We start from the raw sequence: 25237 nt of genomic DNA, 5'->3' as shown, positions 1-25237 counted from the left end.
ACCTTTGTAATATATTCTCTAGTTCTGTTTCAGATCTAAGTTTGTGATTATGAATTACTAGATAATTTCACTTACCTTTGTAATATATTCTCTAGTTCTGTTTCAGATCTAAGTTTGTGATTATGATTTATTAGATAATTTAACTTACATCTGTAATATATTCTCTAGTTCTGTTACAGATCTAAGTTTGTGATTATGAATTACTAGATAATTTTACTTACCTTTGTAATATATTATCTAGTTCTTTTTCAGACCTGTTACAAAAATCAGTAGTAATAAAAAGTGAATGGATTGATCATGAAAAAGTGAAAAAATGTTTAAAGAAAATCTATCATTTTTCTTTTTAATTTAATGAAAAAAACTGACTTATAATAATAATATATATCATATATCATAAGATAGCACGTGATTTAGTTTACAAAATTACTATGATAAAACGTCCAATATTGCAGACATGAAGTTTACAAATCATCCTAATTCATGCATTTAGTCCCCTATTGCGCATATCCACAACCGATCTGAATATTCATGTTTTAATTTCTGTCCTGAAATAAAATGACTTTGAAGACATCAGATTGCTATACTCAGGTACTGTTTATACCAGACTCATACATTTGGAATTTAATACATGTCATTTTCGAATTGCTTAATTTCTCGTAAAAACGACCTAGTTAATAGACTTACACATGCCAGGGGTTTTATTTCATTTACAGATATTGAAGACATTGTATTAAACGCATAATGTTCAAAAGAGGTTAATTTGTACTTGTAATTAGACTTTAGTTGAATGTGCCAATAACAAACAAGAATTCACTAATTCATTCTACTTACTTGTTCTGGCTTGATTTCCAGGTATTGAAGCTAAAAACAGAAAAAAAAACCAATAAAATCGAATAAAAACCATTCGCGTTGAAAATACATTTTATAACTTTTGATTTTAAATTTCCAATGAATGTATTATTTCCTTCCAGGGTCTCGTACTTTGATTATAATAATCAAATATGGGATCGTGGCAGGAAATAATACTGTGTATTTCAGCGTTATATGATGTTAATTTATACAAGCAAGCTTGTTTTTGTGTTAAAAAGAAAATGAATACTTACCACGAACACCAATCTTTTGGGCATTTAATGCTGAAAAGAATAATGGTTCATACTTTAATATAATAGGTAGAAATGATTATATCCTTCATTGTTACAACATACGTAGAAAAATGTTTTCCAATCATATTATTTTTAAAGGGAAAACTCTCGACATACAGAAGTATGTCTTTCAGAAAACCTGGTCTGTTCAATTTCGAATTTGTATATACTATACAATACTTAATAGCTAAAGGGCGACAACTCCAACTTTATTTTAGTGAGATGTAAATTATTGCAAGTATTTGTCAAAATCCCTCCAAACATCTTCGCTAATAACAAACATGTTATTTTTATGTCATTAAAGATGCTCCACCGCTGACCTATGGTATTTTTCAAAACAGAAGCAGACGAGTTAGTATTTTTCTTCGGTTAAAAAGATACATAAGTGAAATCCAATCATAGTTCAAATGCTGAGTATCGTTTATGTTTTATTGGCGGCCGAGCATTTCTAAAACAAATGAAACTAGTTTTGATATTCGGTGCCCGGACTTCGGAAAATATGAATAAATATAAGTTTAATAAAAAGTAAACGTATTGAAATACTCCAGGATATCTTTATATTTCACAAAACCACAAGTATAAGGTTTTCAAAATCTAGATCTTCTCACACATAGGCGTTGATAACACACACTTTTATTGCTTCTAAAAATAGATAACACCACCACAAGCAGAAAATAAACCTCTCTTGATGCATAAACGTACAGAGCGAAGAGTTGTAATATCCTGTCAAAAGCGTTATTTGTTTTTTTTAGTTTCTAAAGATATTTATTAGGGTGTCAATACGTAACCAGTTATAATTTGGTTTGTTTAGTATTGACAGTCAGAGTAATGTATGGACGTGACAGGTTTGATGGTGGAGGAATACCGGAGTACCTAGGGAAGAATTACCGACCAGCGGTCAGTAACTGCCAACCAGATCACATCGGATTCGATTCGTCACAAGTTACATACCTACCGAAAACCCTTTAAGGTAAGAGAGTCATGGTGATACACTTTCCTCGTAATAAGTTAGTTATACACACAAAATATCATTATCAAAATCAAATTGCTGATATATTTGTTAGTTGTTGGCCACTGTTCCCTTTCCCGATATTCATACTCACATGCGTAAAGCTTGCCTGAAAGACAAAAATTAAAGTTTTAACTTCGATTCATTTACTGATATGGATCTGTTTTCATAACATGAACAATATCTTCTGGCAATAATAGCGCAAGCACTTCGTGATAAAAAACTAGACACTGACCTTGACTTTTTGACGTTGAACGCAAGTAAATGGTCCTTAATTCTGTAAAAAAAGATGACTTATGGCTATTATTAGTATCAAATAATTGATTGATTTGATTATAAATATGTTATAGTTCGTGTCTACTAACTGTATTAGTATTTACCAATTCGATGTGTTATAATTCGTTTCTATTTATCTAGTATGATGATAGCAAGTATCCTTTTATAATATATTATATACGAACCTTATAACTTAATATGTTAAAATAGTTTATAACTACTAATTTATTCTGGTAAATGCGTGCCTACTAGGTTTATATATCTCTGTCTACATAATATTCATATTAAATGACTACCCATGCATTTAAGTATGACTAGTTTTTGTATGTAGTATATCAACATGCTAAAAGTAGCACTACATGATTATTCTTACCTTTTAAGTCCTTCCTTAATTTTCGGAATCGCAATAACATTTCTAAAATAAAAAGAAACTGTGTTGTATCTTTTTCATTCTTAAGATATTTTACATGCATTGGCTGTTTATAAAAACTATTGATCAAAGAAAACTGTTTTCTAAGGATTTTAATCTATTATTATCACTTAAATTGTTATGTGATTAAATTGTTACATTTTCAAAGAAAACTGTATTCTAAGATTTTAATCTATTATTATCACTTAAATTGTTATGTGATTAAATTGTTACATTTTTATTTGTATGTACAATGGTAGCTTTGATACTAAGAAAAGCGTTGATATTAAACAGTATTTCTTAACACATTATAAAGGGAACATGTCTTATATCTTATTACTTAAAGTGAGACGTTGGTTTCTCTAGCCAGCCATCAACAATAAGGATTTGTATATCTACATAATGATGTTCATACGTTGTCTGTATACTTACTGATCACGTAAATTGTTCTCAATTCTGTGAAATGAAAATGAAAGAAATTAAAGGGCATTCTCGTGCTTGAACGGTATATTTGGTAATAAAATTTATATATATATATTTTAGAAAGAACGCATTTTTTTGTAATTGACCATCTGATCTTATGACCCATATATAAAAGTGTCCATTTTACATAATTGGTCGCTTAGGTAGGTTTGACTGTATATTCACGGCCTTAAATAGACTTAACCAAACTCTATTTTTATGTGATACAGGTAATAAAATATAAGGTTTAACGAATAATCCATTGACAAATAAACGAAATAAATTTGTTAAATGATTACATCACATATCAATTAAGCAAACAGTCGTGAAAGATAAAAACATTGAAATACTCACTCATTGATCAAATTGCAAGCGAGCTGGTAACTGAAAGTCGAATTATCATAACTTATCATGACACATTTTGTCTTAGTCTTCATTATTAGCAAACAGATTAAACCAAAAAGTAGGTTTGATTATAGAAACACCAAGAAGTCTTGACCTTAACATTAAGATTTAACACACATTCTACCTTAGGAATCATCTATAGCATATTTTTCATTGAACCATTTTAATTTTTATTGTTATGTAAAAAAACAAATCTTCAAAAATAACTAAGGAAGCAATATGTCACATAGTCATATAGCACAAATTCACTCTTAAATTTAATTTGGTTCCATACAAATCTTTTAACATTAATCTGGACAAAGATAATATAGTATACTGACGAATGGTCGACGTCCTCGGAGAATGACCTGTAAGGAAATATTATCATATCAGGTAGATTGTTTAAATTTTCAAAACGTGAAAAATGTCATTCGCGTTAATTAAAGAGCATGTACATTGATCGATATTAGCCCAATAAAAATAAATGAGGTTAATTTCGTACACACGTAAATGGAGTATAAGTTTAAAAAATTCATAAATGGATAAAAAAAACATACCCATCATCCAGCATTCTGTTAAAAAAAAATCGTGACACCAATTAAAAATACGTTTCATAAAATCAAGTTAAACGATTTTATCACACATATATGTATAAATACGCTGAGTAATTTGGAAAAGAATATAAAATTACGTTACGACTGACCATTTGTATGAGGTTATAGAGAAAACACCCATTTAAACAAAGAATCTTTATAGTAAACTGTTACTATAATACGCCATTGTTTTCATATCTATCTAAGAGCTATGGAAACATATAGCTTATAGTTTTTTATTGTGGAATCAACAAACTTTTAAAAATAGTTTACAAAACACTTTTACTTCAAGTAAAGTTCGGAATGAGGTAGACATGGCAATGAACATTTACAGTAAACTTACTATAATACGCCATTGTCATGGATATGTCTATACGTATTAGGTACAGATAAAATTAATGACAATTCCAATAATAAATACACTGATCCAAAGACTGTAAGAATTCTGATATACAAATGCAATACATACTTCTGAAGACATGCTTGCTGGTCCTTCAATCTGAAAAAAATGATGGATGACGGTTTTTTTCAATTATTGTAATTGTCACCATACATTGCATTATTTTCCTACCTAAAGTTTCTTTATAAACCAGTGATAGTTTTATGTACGAGAACATGTCTTGGTATTCAGAGCAGTACTCATGTCATAACAATGCGGATTGCTATTCTTCCTTGATAGCCAACATTATTATTTTTATAGTATTTGAACTTTTCAAAACGGTCATGTTTGGCTTTTTTGCTTGTGTCAAAAAGTACTGAATAAGTGCTAAATTTAAGTGATTGTAAGCACTAGTTTTTAAATCTGTACTATGTTTTGCTTGCATTTGAAAGACAGGTTATAGAAACAGAATATAAGCCACAGTAACTGATATTTTAGGGTATTATAGTCATTTTCATTATAAAACAAAATATTATCTTAATTAAATAGACAATGAAAAACTCAACACCCTTGTACACGAAACATATATTAAAAGTATAAGTTAATCAACAGAGAAATAACACAAAAAACAAAGAAAAACAAAACAATGCAGCTGTTTATCGTTCATACTGATTAGAAAGCAAATGGTGCCCTATTGTGTTATACTTATAAGGCTATTTGGTACAAGGAACAAAATTTAAATTTAAACCACACAATATATATATTAATGGATACGTAACGAGATAACATTATATCATAATTTAAAAGCATTCAATCTTTGAGGTTTTGTTAAATGAAAACCTAGGGACGTTTTGATAATGATAGATAAAATTGACGTCAATATGACGCAATAAGTAAAGCACTGAGCAAAAACTATCTGTGTACTTATATTAGTACAAATGTTTTATTAAATATATCAAATACTACTTCTGTACTTATGTTAGTACAAGTGTTTAAGTAAATATATCAAAAACTACTTGTGTAATTATATTAGTACAAGTGTTTTAGTAAATTTATCAAAAACTACTTGTGTAATTATATTAGTACAAGTGTTAAAGTAAATATATAAAAAACATCAAAGGCGTTATGCAATAACTACCAATGTTTGATATCCATAAATAAGCAACTGATTAAATTGAAAAAAACTAAGAACAATTCACTGAGCACCGTGGTTTGATTTAAGCAACCAATTACGACGAAATCAAAAATCAAACCTACGTTTGCGGCAAGGTCTTTTCAATTCTGTTTTAGAAGTGAAAATACACATTAATTAACAAATAACGTTTAAACTATAATTCAAGAGCTATACAAGTTCATTCGCAATAGATTCCTCATATGAAACAAAATTAATAATTAGTTTTGGACATCGAGCACGTAAATCAATTGAGGCAGTATTTGCCCGCAATCTTTATACAAAGGCGAGTCAATTAATAACGAGCGTATCTGGAAATAACCTAATCTTGCTTGTACAGAGTGTCCCAGGGATGTAATACCTTAAAATGTTATAGAGTCAACAAAAGATATTTTGGAATATGAGGGCATGCAAACAAAAGCTTTGTTGTACAAATGATTTATAATGAATGATTTGATTCTGTTGAATGCGTTGTGTACGTCATCATTTTAACATGTAAGAAGGATATTTACAGACAGTTTGAAATGCCCCAGACCTCAAGAAATTAAATCCTTTCCATATGATTATTACTAAAAGTACAGAAAATAATCAGCTACATTAAGTAAACGTTGTCCAATTCATCAATGAGAAAATAAGAGTAAATGTGTGGTGCTAGTGTTCGAAAATTGTTCAAACATCAAAGATAAAGTTTTTGAGAATATTTTTACAAAAACATGTCTTTAGTAAATTCATCGCTAAAATTACCTAACTATTTTAATAAAGATTTGAAAGTTATGATTGCAGACGTTTTGCAAATGAAATCCGGGTGCTTTAACTATCAAACAAAGTATTGAACTTTGAAAGTGTAACATAATTTATAGAACACCTCGTACCAAACATTTCCATTGTCTTCAAAATTATGTTATCTGCCAATGACGTACACAGTGTTGCCATTAATAACGTTGCATTTGATTGGTTGTTACGGCATCGGATTAAATTCAGCAAATAAAGTGGAATTACAGGATCAATTTGAATAGATTGTCCTTCGGTCGATTTAGAGTACACCCAGAGAATTTTTTTCATATCTTCATAACATAACAATTAGTTCAAGATCATCCTCATATATCTTTCATTCTTATACATTTTCTGTCAGCTAGTTTAAATCGCAGTTTTATAACAATACCACACATTGAAATGCAAACACACGCCAACTACAAATAATTACTTACTCTTCAGGAAACTCATCCCTAGATAAAAAGAATAACGTCACATTACATCCATATAAAAGTACTGGAGACATTTGTAAATTGTAAATTGTTAATTTGTTCTTATTCCAATAATTCCCTAGTAAACCCATTTCTAGATATAAAACAAAGCAATACACCAAATTTGGTTGAATTTGGACTAAAAATATTAAAGTTATCGAGCGGAAACCACGTATTTATCTGTTTTGACGAATTCAAAGTTCCGTAACTCTTACAAATATTGACGGATTTTTACCATTACCGAACTCATCCGAAATCTCATTGATATAAAACAATATATAAAATTTGGTTTAAGTTAACGCACGGAAACCTTTTCCCGGACGTCGACGCCGACGACGCCGACGACGCTGACGACGCCGACGACACCGATGCTGACGCCGACAGTAATACCTAAGTGTCGCCATTGCGTTGCGTGCGACACAAACACCAGCTACGAATGAAATTGAAATCTGCCATTTATTAACTTAACAAATGACGATAAAGCATTACAAAAAAACTATAATATTCATGAAATTACAATAAAAATTTGTATTTAAATTATACAATCAGATGTATCTAAAAAATATACCCAGAGCTATAAAAATGGGGGTAGAATATACATATAACAATGATAACGATCAGCGCTACAACCAGTTATGTTTAACACACACAAATTAATATTTAATGATATAGTGTTGATATTTCACACTATCATTTCAAATAATTATATAATAATGACATTTTTTTCTGTTTGCCCTCGAGATTTGTTTAATCTAATATATATAAAAGCTGAATATGCAAATTAATATTCCGTATTTGCATATTATAGAGTTATCTATCGTTGCAGGTAGATATTGATTGTGACGTCATGTGGTAACGTCTTACTTTTAAGAAAGAGACTACGTGAGTTGCGCTCACAAAATAATGACGTCACAATGGATACCAAGGAAGGTAACTATGTAATATGCAAAGCTGGAATACCTTTTATTGAATAATTTTTAAATGATATGCCGATTACCCTTGTGTAATCAGCCACCGTTTCCCAAAAGAGATAGTCGGGGTGGTCGGGTGGTTAAGCCACTCGCGTTTCTCCTAACCGGCCAGGGTTTCGATCCCCAGCACGGACGTGAAAATGTTAGGGGTCACATGCCTGATCATATGAGTTTTCTACGGGCACTCCGGTTTCCTCTTAGACATACTTATATAAATAATGCCAATCTACACATCGAAGACACTCGATCAGGTGCGTGTTATTGTGTGTTGCGCATGTTGATGTACAGGCGTACGAAGTCAGCATTTGACAGGTTGCCGACTGGTTAAGTGGTTTAGACATATTACCACCAGGCCTCCACCTCTGGGTTGCAAGATCGAATCCTATATGAAGAAGTCATCAGGTACCGATTGCTGGTCAGTGTTTTTTCTCCGGGTACCGCGGTTTCCAACACCAACAAACCCGACACTTCTTAAATGGCCCCTGGCTGTCAATTATTTGACAGGTGGCGCGTGGTTTTATACCCACTGATTCTAACCCTTGTAACAAGGTGGTTTTAACACAAAAGGCGGACCGAACTCACAGAGAAATCTTAAACCTTTTAAAGATAATTTATCATTTCAACACGAAACATTTTACTTACACTGTCAACTTTAAAAGTTAAATTTGGTAATGTTCTTCAATAACTATGGGTTTGAATGCAGCTTGAGTTTAAAGCAGTTCATACCTTATTTTACTGTTAGATGAAATCTTCGAAATTCTGAAATAAAAACACATGTTTAGTGACAGGTAGGCATTAAAAATCGTCATCACCTACTACAGAATCGGTAACATAACCAATACGATTACTGGTTTATCGATGGAATGTTACTCGATTAGGTGTTCGGATGGGTGCATTCGTTAGTAAAGCATTATACGCTTCAGTGAAGTAGTAAAATAGAGCAGGCATGTAGAGAAGGCCAACACACATCATTCCTGTATCATATTATATAATCATACTGCTGTACAAAATATTGGATATATTTGCTCTTCAAAAATAATAATGGTCTTTCACATCAAAATTAATGCATCATTTTAGCTCAATATAAATTTCTCTCGACTATATCTATTTTCATATTATTCACATTAGACATTGAGCATACCCGCGGTATAACTATAATTACACAAAACAAAGGGTTTTATGCTAGTAGTACATTGTATCTACTACAATAGAAAACAATGGGCTTTGTGTGAGATGTCCATAATGTTATAAAGGCTTACCTGGAACTCCAGTCTTTCAGCTGATTAATTCTGAAATATAAATGATTGGTATTATTGTGTACTCCAGTCAGTGTTTACTCATTGACCGACAAAATAATCACTTTAAATGTTATCTTGCAGTGTAATAGATACAATATATTTCTTATATGCCCTCTCGTATTCAATTTCTACACACATTAGAAAATTGAAAAGTTATGTATGGCTCATGGAAGGAAATATCCAGAATTATGACCCTTGTCAGGTATACTTTCGAGAGAAAAACACTCGGATATATATATATGTATCAATTTTTGAAGGACCATAAATGTCGTGTTGTCATAAAAAAAATAAGTTGTCATAAAAAAAATAAGTTTCATTTAGGTGCTTGACACGCAAAGCCTCGAGCAAAAGAAACATTGATTTGTAATATACTATCTATGTATTCTCTCTATCTATATTATACGAATCATGTTAAAAGGAAGAGGAAACTATTTACATTCTCGCTGCATCAGCTTTGCTTTCTCTGTCGACCCTGGAATAAAAAAAATAAACAATCAAATCAATTAGATGTGAAAAATGTTGTCTTTTGTAATTAATAGAAATAACACACTCGTATGAAATTAATTCTATATCCACCAATTACTGGAGTTGTGACATGTTTCTACCACAAATAAAGAAATACATTATACTATCAGACTTGGTTAAGGTAAACATTTACCGACATATGCGAATACAGTTATTGATGCATTCATTACCAACGATACTCATAAATATTCAAAATTCTTAATTACATTAAGGTTAAGAAAATTTCAATTGTGAATAACGATATCTCCCCACTAACTGCACGGCTTTGTGGATCTATATCTTCTCGTTGTCGAACTATATAGGGCAAGTTTCCAAAATATTGGTTCCTTACTCAACTTTTGCGATAGAACCACCAAAGTGAGAGTTTAATTCTTAAAAGCCCGCTACCTTTCCGAAACAAAACACACAAAAGTTTCTTGAAAGCAATACTAACACAAGGAAATATACTCGTGTATCCTATGGCCTAAGATAAGGTTAGAGCAGCAAACATTTGCCAGATTTCTGGCGTAATCTATGTTGAGAGTGAGGATTAATTTCGATCTGCTGCCGTCTGGCGCAGGGATAGTCAACGAATGAGCGGTATTGAGAACGACGGTGTAAACATAGGACGACCCGCGTTTTGAAAATTAACATTTAATTTAGTTTTATTAAATTTTTCAGTAGCTGATGATAAGTGTAACATTAACGAAAAATTTATCACCAGTAATAAATCGTAGGTACGTAACGCGTAAAACACCGAACCTATGTGTCATTGTGATTCTATTTAACTTGTCGGACTGTCCAAAATAATCAATTTCGGATATGTAGTGGGCCTATGAATAAATCAGACTATAAATGAGGTAATATGTTTGGTTCGTAATCATTGATTGGTAAAGCTCTATAAACCGATAGAAAGATTGCTAGGTGTTCCAGAGACATTACACATCAAACGTTAAATGTAAAGATATCAGCAGATAAAACAGTATTGTATATGTACATTTGTACAGGTGGCCCCGAACAGGGAGCTGTTAAATCTTATATTGCAGCGTAAAGGGAGAAAAATTACAAGTCTGATTTTAATAAGATTTAGTTGTTTCTTGCTTTTCAGCCAAACTTCAGAATTATCTCCCCGAGATGTTCAGATCAAGAGGAGGAACAGCTTCCCGAGGCTGGCGATTGAGAGAAATAGTCCATAGTTTTTGTTCAACCAAAGACTACTTGTAATCCGAATAATAACGGAACGTGTTGAATTTAGCAATAAAACAATAATAATTGTCTTTCAATTCATTATTTAGGAAAGATTGACGTCACACTAGTATACAATTAACATTAATGTACATATTTTGAACAATGGATGTATTCAAATCCTTTATGTATCAGAGGTCCGGTCTGCGATGCCCTTTCTAACTTGAAAGTTTGTTTTGCATACTATAACGCCGAGGGGCTCGAGTGAATATTTACTTCCCATTGTATTACGTTCCCGGTATCAATATAGCATTTATTTTCCTTACGAAAATACTTTGTCCCGTTATTTCAATAAGATGTTGTATCACTATATAGAGATTGCCTAACAAAACCCTACATCTCTATATCATCGAGGAATTCGAGTCATTTTACAAATTTTAATTACATACACACGTTGTGGTAGTTAAATTAGCATATGACCTTTTTTATATAAAACAGTGTTTGAAATGGATTTAAAGCGAATTTGAACCTTGCTTTCTGATCATAAATATTCATTCAATTTGCAAGTAAACGATATGTGTGTTGTTGAGTGATAAATGAAATAATTGTATGTATTTTACCTTGCTGCGTCGGCCATTGTTGGAATCCTTTTTTTCTGCAGCTGCACCTTAAATTAAAAACAAAAATCAAATATATACATTATAGTGTAAATTCTAGCTTTCTTCAATTATATTTTGCATACAACAAGGAATTACATGAAAGTACAGAAGAGGATTAGGGTCACGTGTATAAAAAATAATTCGTTTTTTCATGTTAGTAACTCGAAATTTCGACTTACTAACTTGCAATTTCGACTTCCTAACTCGAAATTTCGAGATTTTAACTCGAAATTTTGGCTTACTAACTCCCTAACTGGAAATTTCGGCATACTAACTTCCTAACTAGAAATGTCGACTTACTAACTCAAAATTTCGAGATACTAACTTCGAGATACAAATATACTTATAATTCCATGCTGATTAGCTAGGCAAAGCAAGATCTCCTTGTTACTTAGTCCTTAGTTAAAATATGATTGTATTAGTGCACACTGAAGTAAATGTATTCAGTCAGTGCGTCGCCATTGCGAGTTAGAAAGTCGAAATTTCGAATGATTAAGTCGAAATTTCGAGTTGAGAAGTCGAAAATTTGTGTAAGTAACTCGAAATTTTGAGCTAGTAAGTCGAAATTTTGCGTTCGTAAGTCGAAATTTCGAGTAAGTGTCTAAACATTTTGAGTAAGTTAGTCGAAATTTCGAGTAAGTAATCCGAAATTTTCTGTTTGTAAGCTGGAATTTCGAGTCAATAAGTCGAAATTTCGAATAAAGATATCGTAATTTCGAATTAGGATCTCGAAATTTTGAGTTAGAAAGTCGAACCTTCGAGTATGTAAGCCGAAATTTCGAGTTACTACATGTAACATGGAAGATCGAATTTAGTACTTTAATCACGTGGCCCTAATCCTCTTCCGTATGTATGTTACTGTGGAACTGGAAATTGTATTAACCTCAAAGTGGATCAGGGACTGAGGTGGGTGATAGGTATTTCTAGGCGATTCCATCAAAGCAAAAAGAGAAAAATAAAATTCGATTAACTAGTAACATCTTCGATATTCAGGGGGCCGCGGTAACCGATGTCTCGCTATTATACCACAAACCCTCAACATCTGGGTCGCGTGTTCGAATCCCATGTAGGGTAGTTGTCAGGTCGTTTTCCTCCGGGTACTCCGATTGTCCCATAAAAAAGACTGTCATTTCCTTACATGAACCTGGCTGTTAATAGGACGTTAAACTAATAAAACCCCACCCCTCGATATTCCATTTACTATTACTGTCGTAATAATCACCAGTGGACTATGCCGAAGTAAAACTGAAAGCATTTTAGCAGAAAAAAACTGACCAATCACAGGCCTACAGAGACATTTCCTTACATGAACCTGGCTGTTAATAGGACGTTAAACTAATAAAACCCCACCCCTCGATATTCCATTTACTATTACTGTCGTAATAATCACCAGTGGACTATGCCGAAGTAAAACTGAAAGCATTTTAGCAGAAAAAAACTGACCAATCACAGGCCTACAGAGACTTTTTAAAAATAAGTCATACTGTCAACCACAGAATAATGTTATTTGATATACATCTACCTGTCTTGTCTGTTGTCACACACATGACCTTCAATTAAGTTATGACATAGACAAAGGGTTGATAGTACAACCGTGATAGTAAACCGTGTAGTATCGAGTTTGTTTTAGGGTTACCATATGCTTTACTTATACCACTGATAAATGTAACAGATAGATTTTCCATTCAGATGAGACCACGTTTAAGTTCACACATTACATTGAACACAAATAAAACATAGCATTTGAATAAAATACAGTTTAAATAAGGTACACCGCCACTTACCTTTCGTGTAGTTTATTCCTTTTTCAAATACATAATCATAGTATCCACAAAAATTTTAACACAGAGACAATGGTCTTTGTTTTTAAAACTAACAAGGCGTAAGGAAAAACAGCAAAGTAAGTCAACTTCTCTAATAATTCATTCAAATCATTCCACACCTGGAACGGTAGAAGTCTGTTCCTGGTGATTACAATATGATAAATTATATGGTGCTGGTCCTAAAGGTCTGACACCTACATATCTACACTATGTATCAATGTATTACCTCCTTTATTATGAGTGTAATTATTGTTATTGAGTGTGTCCGGGGATCCCATACTGTATACCTTAGTAATATAGAATTACCTGACAGTATTGCCAACTTACATAGTACACTATTTGAAAGCTAGTCTGTCCATACAATATGTATTGTTTTCGATGATAAGCGAATACACTGTACCTTAAGGTCTGTAAGTTTTTGTTTTCTAGTTGAAAGTAGATATTTATATTTATATCAATAGCATTTAAGAAACATATTAAGTGATGACACATTTTCGTCTGTAAAGCTAACAGTGATTACCTAATACATTGCGGTGCCATGGGTATTGTGAATCAATGTTACATAAAATGTTATTGTATTTAATTGCAATGCATTGTTTGCTTTACGATTGGGCTGCAAAAAATTAGAATAAAGAACATTTTACAACCTAAAACAAAATAATTTATGGACCATTTGGCAACATTATGTCTACTGTTTAATTTGAAAGCTTTCTCATGTAAGCCCCCGATATGTATTGTAAGGCGGCCTAACAATGTATAGATAAACTTTTACAGTTTACAAGGTAAAACTAACGTTTTAACATTTTAATCCTATAAATCACATACGATTTATGCTTCTTTAGTCATTGTATAGATAACTTCACAATAATGTCATTGAAGTCGGTCATCTGGAATAAAATGTCCTTTTAAAGGTACACACCTAACCCAGACTTCAAATTCTGACAATGTAGATATAAAACGAATTTGATAATTTTGTAGAGTGCCAATAGTTAGTATCGTACTACACTATATTCATGGACAACACTCAATACATAAATTCAACATGCATTCCCATAACGCGGGCCGTCCTTTGTTTCCCGGTGTCGGCCTAATTACCTCGTTGTTGTTAACTATCGCGCACTTGCAATGAACTTCGCGTTGAAAATAATAAAGCATTTTTGAAATTCAAAAATAGATATTCAGATATTATAGTTGCTAGTGATAATATTTTTAATTCTTATTTCTGAAACTTAATTGATATGAAAGTAAAACACTTAACATACAATGTATCTACTCAATCTCAGAACACAAGATTGTAATATCGGCAACATGTAATGATAACTAATATAAAAAAAATGAGGAAGATATTCGCGTGTTAACGCGAATGTAATAAATTCAGACTACAGCTTTTTTTGTGGTTGGTTACCACACTCTTATACTAATAAATAGATACATATTGAAATAAACATATAACAAACATAACTGACGGAGGTAATGAGCGGACGTGGGGTTTAGAAGAAACCTGAGGATCACTTATATAATAGACTATATTCAAATCACCAGTGAAGCCTGGCCTCTGTTGGCATGCGTCCCTGGTGTTCATCCATAAAACATTCCTCAAAAATGCTATAACATTGATTTACCTCTCTGTGATAACTGTTGTATATTCAAGTTAGAGACTGATGGAAAAGCTCAATAGCGTCAAGTCATATCACTCTTTGGCAAGCTTTCAATGCTAATAAGGTACGGGTATAGTTTGACGTTTGAGGTGAAAGCCACAGAGCCCTGCCTGCAATAGTAGGCCAATTTTAGGAATCTACTCTTCCCAGTTAGGATGCTATAGCCATAGTATATTATATTAGAGCAATGGTGGGTATTATCGCCAGGCCGTAGTTATCACCAGTTTTCCTTACTTTAACATTATTTTGATAAATGGTAGAGTCAGGTTGCTATAGTTTTTTTCAAAGTAAAACGTTGTTCTTTTGGAACTTTTCTGACCCTACCATCATTCAGGAAAAGCTTTGTCTGTTTGTATTTTGATGTTCAATTCTTTCAATATGTTTTCCTTGCTGTATTTCGGGTCGTCTTACGTGATAGGATAAGGTCAGTCAAACACACTTACCTTAAGAGATCAAAATCGTAAAACAAAATTCAAAAATATACATAATCTATGACAAGTTCAAGAGCGTCTGCTAAATTGGCTAGTGTTCTGTGTACATCCGGGCGACTTCAATGCTGTAAATGGACCTGGTGATAACTAACTCACATTGTACACTGGAGGCAGTTATGTCAGTTTTTCTAAATTAAGTAGAAAATGTAAAAAAAATCCTGATCTCAATATACAATTCTGAAATAAAACTTGAATAAAATGAAATCGAAGCGAATAATACTTGTGGTCTTAAATTATTGGACAGAGAATTAGAGAAATGTTACTATATTTGGAACCTTGCTTTCACTTTCATGTCATCCACTAAGTGGGTCATGTTTATATCATAGCATGATTTTTATAGCATCTAAGCCTATATCTACATGATGTGAAATATGTGAAATATATCATGTTTTTCTGTTATTGTTTATTTTATAACTTAAAGATGGAATGTCTCTAAAGGAAAATTATCATATGGGCAATAGGAATGAATCACACCAGAGGACAAAACAACAATTTTGATTATTAAAGACAGATCCATATGTCATGACGTCCAGAAGACTGTTGTTTGTAAAGAAAAATACTGCTCAAGTCATGATCAGAATGCATTGAATGGATATAGAATATATATGCATATATCAGAACTATATACCCTGGTCTACGTTTCTTTAACAGAGCACATGATTTTACATAAACATAATTATTAACTTATATATATTATTTAACAACTTTTCATTGGAAATTAAATGATCTATTTATTTTTAATAAATGTGAATGTAGAACTACATTAACTAACATTTTCATTGCCAATATTTATAAATGCAAGGAAGGAGTCATTATATGATATATTAATTACCTGAGGAAGTCTCTGTCAACAAAATACATCAGGTGAATCTGGTTTTTCTCTACATTTACCAATATGTGTAAATTGTCATCAATAAACCAGAACCAGTAATTATCTTCAAATTGTGTATGCAATATTAACATGAATCAGTTTACATACGTGGCACAAGGTGAGAAAATATATTTTTCAAAGTGAATTAACAAAGACTGAACGATAACTGCCTCCGTTCAAACCGGAAGTGCATATTTGACGTATACCTCGCATTAATTATTATTTATGTGTGTCTAAGAGAAACACGAGCAAACTCATACGACACGGGACTCAATTGTCTAAATACAGTATTAATTAAAATTGGTATTACTTATTATGTGTTAAATATATCATGTTTTCTGTATTATTGTTTTTATTTATGTGTTATTATATTAGCTTTAACTTGTTTATTTTATAATGGTTTTGATGATTATGATGTCTCTAAAAAAGAGTTATCATATGCAATCAGGTGATGATCACTACCAGAGGACAAAACAAACATTTTGATTATTAAAGACAGATCCATATGTCCATGGACGTCCAGAAGACTGTTGTTTGTAAAGAAAAATAACTGCTCAAGTCATAATCATTAATCACATTGAATGTGATATAGAATGTTTTATATCGGTTGTTTTAGATCAGAACTATATACCCTGGTCTAACGTTTCTTTAACAGAGCACATGATTTTACATAAACATAATTGTGTTAACTTATATATTATTTAACAACTTTTCATTTCAAGGAAATTAAATGAGGTCTATTTGATTTTTTATAATAACGGGAGTTTTTATGTAGAACTACATTAAATAACATTGGATCATTGCCATTGTATATTATAAATGCAAGGAAGGATGTCTTATGTTTATATATTAATATTTACCTGAGGAAGTCTCTTATTGAGGAATTGTCTTTGTCAACTGTTATATTGTCACATGTAAATAATTTGTGTTTGAATCAGTGTACTTTTCTAATTCATGTTCACTTTATAATGTGGAAATACATTCACTCTATTCATTGACGCTAAACCAGAACCAGTTAGAAGTTAATTTTAAGTTAAAATCGATATGTTATGCCCGAAACTGGTGCGATAATTCCAAAGCCAAGGGCTCTGATGTTACAGTAAGAATGGCGGTATAACTTCAAAAATAATTTAATACAGAAAATGAAATGCGACCTGTTTTATCGGTGTTTAGACAAAACCCTTTTCGATTAAAATCACCTTGGCATATTAACAGCATATTTCATTCACTTATGTGTGTTTGTTAAATACATTCGCTTTACAACCTTGTATTCAGGAAAAAATTAAAGCTTCCAGGTTTCATCACGTGACAAATTTTCTTATTCTTTGGGTGACGGACGTTTTTATTCGTCTTGGAAAACAGGACATTCAGAAGTATGGCTGTGGATATTAAATGTATCAAGATTATGATGCACACGTGAAGATGTTTTGTTTCATATATTAATATTTTTTTTATTGTATATTGTTTTTGTTTCTGTTTTACATGTATAATTGAGTTTGTTGCGATAATTCAATATCACTTTATAATTGGAAATACATTCACTCTATTCGTTTTTTATTATCATTAGAAGTTAATTTTAAAATATATGATAGTTTTGGTTTAATAAAATTAGTGTATTATGGAGCTTAACATATTACAAAGGAGGGCTAAAACATTAATTGAATATGACCTACTTCATCCCCGTCACCAAGTCCATATGTGCCACGCGAAGAATGACAATGCGCTATGCGACAATGCGTCAAAAACTCACTGACGCATTGTCGCGCTGCCATATTGTCACTCGTCGCTTGGTACATAGTCGCACGGCCGCCATACACAGCGTTAACCCTTAATACGGACGTATTCAACACTTCCATTTATGGTAACTGAGTGATCACGTGAGATGACACAGTCGTGCGAATGGTCAGTACATAGTCAATTTCTGCAGCGAGAGTACGTTCCTTACCACAATGAAGTTTTCAACGTTTTTGAACTTTTTTTCTAAGACTTGTTTAGATTGTGAAGAAGTTATCATGGAGTAATATTGTTACACACACCTGTTTTGACATGGGAATTATGGAATTTCTGTTCTGAACAATGTTTGATTGGGCCTGAGTGCCTATAATAGACACGATCAGGGTCTGAGTACCATTGTTTACATACTGTCAGGCCTAGGTGCCAGTTGTCTTTACGACTTGAGAGTCTAAGTTTAAAACAAACTATTAGATTCGTCATGTGTGTGCTCTTTATAACTATAGTGTTTCGATATTATGACTTTAAGAAGTGATCGGAACGTTTTTGCTACTTTCATTGATATTATCCTCATGGCTGCAGAGCATTGATAAACTAGTGTATTCGTGAAAGATATTCGCAAACAGATCGATTCTGGAGCCATACACACAGGAACTGATTCAATGGAACGGCAAATTTGCCGGAGTGTTGCTGTTCTGGTAGGAGGGGTGACTCCCCCGTATGTGATCGAGATTCGGATAGTGGGCGGAGCTACCAACATCCGGGTCCGAGTAGTGAGGAGGCTTGTGTGGGCTTACTATCAATGATAAACTTGCCAGTTCGTGTAACGGTGCTTTTCATACAGTGATAGGGACACACCGCCTAAATGACACTAAAGCCAAGTATAATATACCTTGAAACAGGCCCTCACCTAACTATGCCTAAAGTCAACATCGAGGTTTGGACAGAAGCCAAACCATTCGCAAAGATAACGATATTACAGAAAATTCAATCTATGGTGGCTAAAGCGACTATTCCGGTTCTGGAAGTTACAGACAGCTTGGTAGCCGCGTTCAAGGGAGGTAAGGCAGGACGTTCTGTGAAGGAAAACGTAGCTAAGCTCACAGATGCAATCAAAATGCAGGCATGGATGTTCACACAACTGAGACAAATCCGGACAGATAATTTCACGACCGTAAAACTCTGTCTAACAAAGTGGGTCTTTCTAGAACATCGACTCAGTTTATCAGGGGCAAGGCTCCAGGTAACCATGGTCACCAAGGTGACTTTAGGAGAAGCAAACACAGTTACCACCAGAACTCCTTTGGAAGTAGAGGTTTCTCTCACTCCAACAGAGGGCACTTTAGAAGCTCCCCCTATCCAAAACACGCTAGTCAAACTCGGGGGCTTTTTTCCAGAGGAGGGATCGACAAAACCAAAAAGATTAAATTTCTCCAAGCTAAAGGTAAGCTCCAAATCCCTGTTGATGTCTCAACTCCAAAACACGCCGGACAATTTCCTTTGGGGTAAAACAGCCAGCATTTTATAATTGGGAAAAGATCACAGATGACTGGCTGTTGAATTGTATTAATGGGTATTTCATTGAATTTGAACATTATCCAGAACAGAACAGAGTTCCACGACCTCTGATTTTTTTTTCTAAAGAAAGAGAACTGCTGGTTAAAGAGATTCCTAAACTTATTAATAAGAACATTATAGAACTAACCTATCACACAAGAAGAGAATGCATTTCTAACATTTTTCCTTGCATGAAAAAAAGATGAAACAATTTGTATTATTTTAAACTTAAGCTTCCTGAATGAGTTTGTTGAACATCATCACTTTAAAATGGATACTTGAAAGTCGGCTATACTGCTGATGAGGAAAAATTGTTTCTTTGTCTCAGTTGACTTAAAAGACGCCTATTATTTCATTCCGGTATATGAACATGACAGGAAATTAATGAGATTTTATTGAAACAAACAACTTTACCAATTTACATGTCTCGCGAATGGGTTAGCTTGTGCGCCACGTGTCTTCACAAAAATCATGAAATGTAGTTTTGCGACATTAAGAAAATGGGAACATATCAACACTAGTTATATTTGACGATTCATAGGTTATGAACAATGTGACTGACACCATCACTCTTATGGATTCCTTAGGGTTTACAGTTCACCCTGACAAGTCCTTTCTGGAACCTTCTCAGAGTATAACATATCTAGGAGTTGTTTTGAACTCGGTGGACAGGACTGTCAAACCAGCGACTGACAAAGCAACTAAAGTTAAGAAGCTGTGCGAGTCATTTCTACATAGAGAAACTTGTACTATTAGACAATTTTTTGAATTGATAGGCACCCTGGTGGCTTGTGAGCAAGGAGTGAAATATGCTGCCTTACATTACAAGCATTATGAAATTTCCAAAAACGTTCATCTTAACCAATCTAAAGGAAATTATAATGTTTACATGGACATTGCACATATTTCCAACGAGGACATAATGTGGTGGATAGAGAATATTGAGTCAACTAGCAAGGCAGTGACATTAAATCGGGAGGCTGAAGTTGGTTCCGAGTTCCGAGTTCCGTTTAATAATTTTGTTTTTTAAAATGAAATTTAAAACAAAACAGTTTATGTAATTTGAACATATTAAAAATGTTCTTTCTTGTGTTTTGTCATATTGTTTTTTCATTTTTTTTTTTTGCAATTCCAAAGAACATCTATTTCCGTTTATGTAAAACGGAGCTAGGAACCAGTTCCGAGTTCCGTTTAAGGAAATTTTCTATCATTTTAGATAAAATCATTCTATATGCCTAAGACATATGAGAAATGTTGCCTGTTGGCTTTTTTAATGGATTAATATTGGTAAATCCACTTTAATTTAGTTTTCGGTCAACTCCCATTTCCGAGTTCCGTTTCAGTAAAACGGAACTCGGAACCAGTTCCGAGTTCCGTTTAAGAAAATTCTCTATTATTTTATATAAAAGTTTTCAATGTGCTTTGCACATATTAGAAATGTTGCCTGTTGGCTTTTTTAATGGATTAATATTGGTAAATCCACTTTAATTTAGTTTTCGATCAACTCCTATTTCCGAGTTCCGTTTAAGTAAAAGAGAACTCGGAACCAGTTCCGAGTTCCGTTTTTTGAAATTCTCTATCATTTTAGATAAAAGTTGTGCTTTGCACATATTAGAAATGTTGCCTGTTGGCTTTTTTAATGGATTAATATTGGTAGATCTACTTTAATTTAGTTTTCGGTCAACTCCCATTTCCCAGTTCCGTTTAACTTAAACGGAACTCGGAAATAGGAGTTGATCGAAAAATAAATTAAAATAGATTAATCACTAGTAACCCATGAAAAAAGACAACAGGTAACATTTCTCATATGTCTTAGGCATATAGAATGATTTTATCTAAAATGATAGAAAATTTCCTTAAACGGAACTCGGAACTGGGGGTTGATCGAAAACTAAATTAAAGTGGAAGTCAGCAGGCAACATTTCTAATATGTGCGAAGCACACTGATAACTTTTATCTAAAATGATAGAGAATTTTCTTAAACGGAACTCGAAACTGGTTCCGAGTTCCGTGTTACTTAAACGGAACTGGGAAATGGGAGTTGACCGAAAACTAAATTAAAGTGGATTTACCAATATTAATCCATTAAAAAAGCCAACAGGCAACATTTCTCATTGTGTCTAAGGCATATATAATGATTTTATCTAAAATGATTAGAAATTTTCCGAGTTCTGTTAAACGGAAGTTTTTTTTCATAAACGGAAATAGATGTTCTTTGGAATTGCAAAAAAAAAATGAAGAAAAAAATATGACAAAGCACAAGAGAGAACATTTGTAATATGTTCAAATTACATAAACTGACTTTTTTTTAATTTCATTTTAAAAAACAAAATTCTTAAACGGAACTCGGAACTGGTTCCGAGTTCCGTTTAGTTGAAACGGAACTCGGAACTCGGAACTCGGAACCAACTTCAGCGATTTCCCATTAAATCCCCCTAAATTGACATTGACATCGGATGCCTCAGGATATGGATGGGGGGCTACAGTAGTTGACATTACAGAATCTACAGTCGGTATGTGGTCAGATTCTTAGACAGACCTACATATTAATATACTAGAGTTGAACCTGTTATATTGGTCTTACAAACTTTCTGTCGTGACATTCATCATGCACATATCAAGTTGTTTGTGGACAATATGACTGCTGTTACATATTTGAACAAGCAAGGGGGTACCATTGTGACATGTAATGACATGACGAGACAGATATGGTTGTGGACAGAACATAACAACAACTTGCTGACTGTCACTCACTTGCCAGGTGTTGACAACACCTTAGCTGACCATAAGTCAAGGCATTTTAATATAGACATAGAATGGATGTTAAACAAAGCCAACTGTAGACCTTTTTGCATCGCGGTTAAATCACCAACTTGAACGATATTTGTCCCGGAGGCAAGACCCAGGAGATATAGCCATTGATACTTTCTTGTTCATTTGGAATGAATATTCATATATATTCCTTCGTTCTGTTTGCTAGGATATGTGCTGCTGAGAAATGTGGAGAAGAAACAAGCAGAGGTAATACTGATCGTACCACTATGGATAACTCAGTGTTGGTTTCCTCGATTACATCAGCTAGTTTAAGTAAAACCTCGACTCTTACCAGTTCAAAAGTATATTCTAGTATTTCCACAGGAAGAGACTGACTGCTTTCAGAACCTCGGGGAAGCCATCCAAAGTCAGGGAATTTCTTCAAAAACAACTGACATTATCCTACACTCATGACGCGATTCAACAAAACGATAATACAGGATTTACCACAAAAAGTGGTTGTAATTTTGTGATAGACAACAGAAAGATCCAAAAATGGACATCAGTGGTGATAATGCCCATCTGTGATACACCATTACTCTCCTGGTAGAATACCTATATTAAAAAAGCCTTAATTTCTCTCGCACATTATTCTAAGAAGCATAATGGGGATATAAAAGCAACACATTCTACTCGTTTAAATGTTACATCGAATACATACAAAATGGTCATTTATGTTTATTGTGAAATATGTTTCGCGGGATATTGACATGCTGACAAAAATATAGTAACATAGTAATTTATCCTAAAACCCGCTATTTTGTACCCAAAAAAACCAACCTATCACTAGAGACGATAGTGTATCCAGAATCGTCATTATCTCATCATCTGATTGTTTTCAAGACAATACAGTGGATATTCTTATGTTATCTTAACAATATTACATTGATTGTGGGACTGAATTGTAATGGTATGTTATACCCTATGGCATTACGGGTATGTCCTTTATTTCTCAAATAAAATAGATTGAGACATTCACCCACATACATTACATAATAAAGTGGTGTCCCTATCACAATACACAACTGCTTACTGCAAAGGGCAATATTGGGGAATGTGGTATGCTAACAATTTTGTATTGACTTTTGAAAATACAAGGCGTAAAACACCGTTATTTAAATGGTTCTTCATTCTAATTAATCACTTTTTAGAAAATCCCGTTAAAATCTGGAACATAAAATCCATCTTTTATATTGTATGAAGAATTAGGCCTCATTTTTCTAATACATAATTTTCATTTAAATATGAATACCACTGAATTAAACGATGTTTCAAATTTACATTTAACATTTACGTTCGTCTTATCTTATTTGAGAGCTGCTTAGTGTCATATGTCAAACATCACGTGATAAAATCACTAGGTACCGATATACATGTACACGGGTTGTATACCTGTATCATTGGCTGGCATAGCGGTTTTGAAGAGATCATTGATGTTTTTATAGTCTTGAGGTATGTAATTTACGTTTTGGTTTTTAATGAAATTTAGATTTTTGTGTGATACATGATATATATCTGGACTCATAACAACGCCAATTTTTGGTAGACTTGACTATTTTACTTTCAGTGAGTGTTGGGCACAGGTCTCTTATGTATCTCCAATAAATTCTTAACAAAGTGTGTTGAAATTTAGCTTCATTTTATTATCATATCTCTCATATATCCGGATGTAGTACTCATTCGATACACGCGTGTCGCATGGGATTATATTACGTGGCTACCCATGTAATACAACCTCATGACGTCACTGCGTCCACAAAATTCATGTTTTCTCGGTAAAGTTGAAATATCAATATAGAAAACAAACTGCATTTAATTTCATTGAAGTGGGATTTTTCTTAAAATGTTAATCAAATGAACATTGAGAAGAGACATGTAAACACGGTTTTCTTAGAATTTGGTCTTAAAGCATTGATTGTCCAACATGGCTGGCACAACCATTACTTCAATGCAGATATTATTTGGTTAGTAATAATAAAATGTACAGATATTTTAGCATTATTTCTGGAAACTGATTAACACATTTTTAAGCAAATTCTTATTTACATTATGAGCAATCATCATGTGATGAAATAGGGGAAAATAAGTTGATTTTTTTGTCATCAAAATTTGCCATAAGCCCATACATGTGATAAATTATCATTACCATTGATGGTAGTTCCGGGCAGGCTCGGATAACGCCAATTTCAGATGCGGATGACGTTGTGAAGATTTATTGTGACAAAATATGTACATTACTCGTATTTACAATTATTTATTTGCTGTAAAGCAAAAGATATGAAAATATGAATAAGTATAAATTATAATAAAAACAAACAAAAACACAAAACTGAAAAAAATTAGAAATGTATTAATAGATTTTTAGGTGATCACGAAATTTCTTTTTAAATCCAAATTAGAAGTACATGCATTTACTGTAAACTGTTGGAAACCTACCCGGTTACTCTGCATGTTAAAACTTGCATCGTCTACGTTTTTGCATTGCATTTGTTATTTAGGTACCAGGTTTATAATCTCTTGGGTAAACTTTTTTTATTTCTCTAGATATTTTCATCTTCAAATAAACTACAAGTAAACATCTGGCGTTTGCTTTTTCATGTGCTTGA

At 32.9% G+C, this 25237-nt stretch overlaps 1 protein-coding gene across 1 annotated transcript in view; it reads right to left on the bottom strand.

Annotated features, from left to right (window-relative positions):
• LOC138330742 (uncharacterized) overlaps nucleotides 1-13727 on the bottom strand; it is a 31073-nt gene extending 17346 nt beyond the window's left edge. Inside the window, exons 1-18 of the mRNA XM_069278265.1 lie at nucleotides 13471-13727; nucleotides 11648-11694; nucleotides 9775-9810; nucleotides 9300-9329; nucleotides 8767-8799; nucleotides 7034-7051; nucleotides 5912-5935; nucleotides 4745-4774; nucleotides 4240-4254; nucleotides 4024-4050; nucleotides 3653-3682; nucleotides 3269-3292; nucleotides 2801-2842; nucleotides 2387-2428; nucleotides 2246-2260; nucleotides 1104-1133; nucleotides 832-861; nucleotides 222-254 (exon numbers count right to left, since the gene is read on the bottom strand). Coding sequence (XP_069134366.1) covers nucleotides 222-254; nucleotides 832-861; nucleotides 1104-1133; nucleotides 2246-2260; nucleotides 2387-2428; nucleotides 2801-2842; nucleotides 3269-3292; nucleotides 3653-3682; nucleotides 4024-4050; nucleotides 4240-4254; nucleotides 4745-4774; nucleotides 5912-5935; nucleotides 7034-7051; nucleotides 8767-8799; nucleotides 9300-9329; nucleotides 9775-9810; nucleotides 11648-11664 — 476 coding nt within the window. The 5' untranslated portion in view covers nucleotides 11665-11694; nucleotides 13471-13727. The remainder of the gene's footprint in view (nucleotides 1-221; nucleotides 255-831; nucleotides 862-1103; nucleotides 1134-2245; nucleotides 2261-2386; nucleotides 2429-2800; nucleotides 2843-3268; nucleotides 3293-3652; nucleotides 3683-4023; nucleotides 4051-4239; nucleotides 4255-4744; nucleotides 4775-5911; nucleotides 5936-7033; nucleotides 7052-8766; nucleotides 8800-9299; nucleotides 9330-9774; nucleotides 9811-11647; nucleotides 11695-13470) is intronic.
• Nucleotides 13728-25237: the final 11510 nt, after the last annotated feature.

The sequence above is a fragment of the Argopecten irradians genome, chromosome 9 (genome assembly GCF_041381155.1).
Source record: "Argopecten irradians isolate NY chromosome 9, Ai_NY, whole genome shotgun sequence".
Classification (NCBI taxonomy): domain Eukaryota; kingdom Metazoa; phylum Mollusca; class Bivalvia; order Pectinida; family Pectinidae; genus Argopecten; species Argopecten irradians.
Note: the sequence above shows the minus strand (reverse complement) of the source record. Positions and strands in the feature narration are given on the sequence as shown.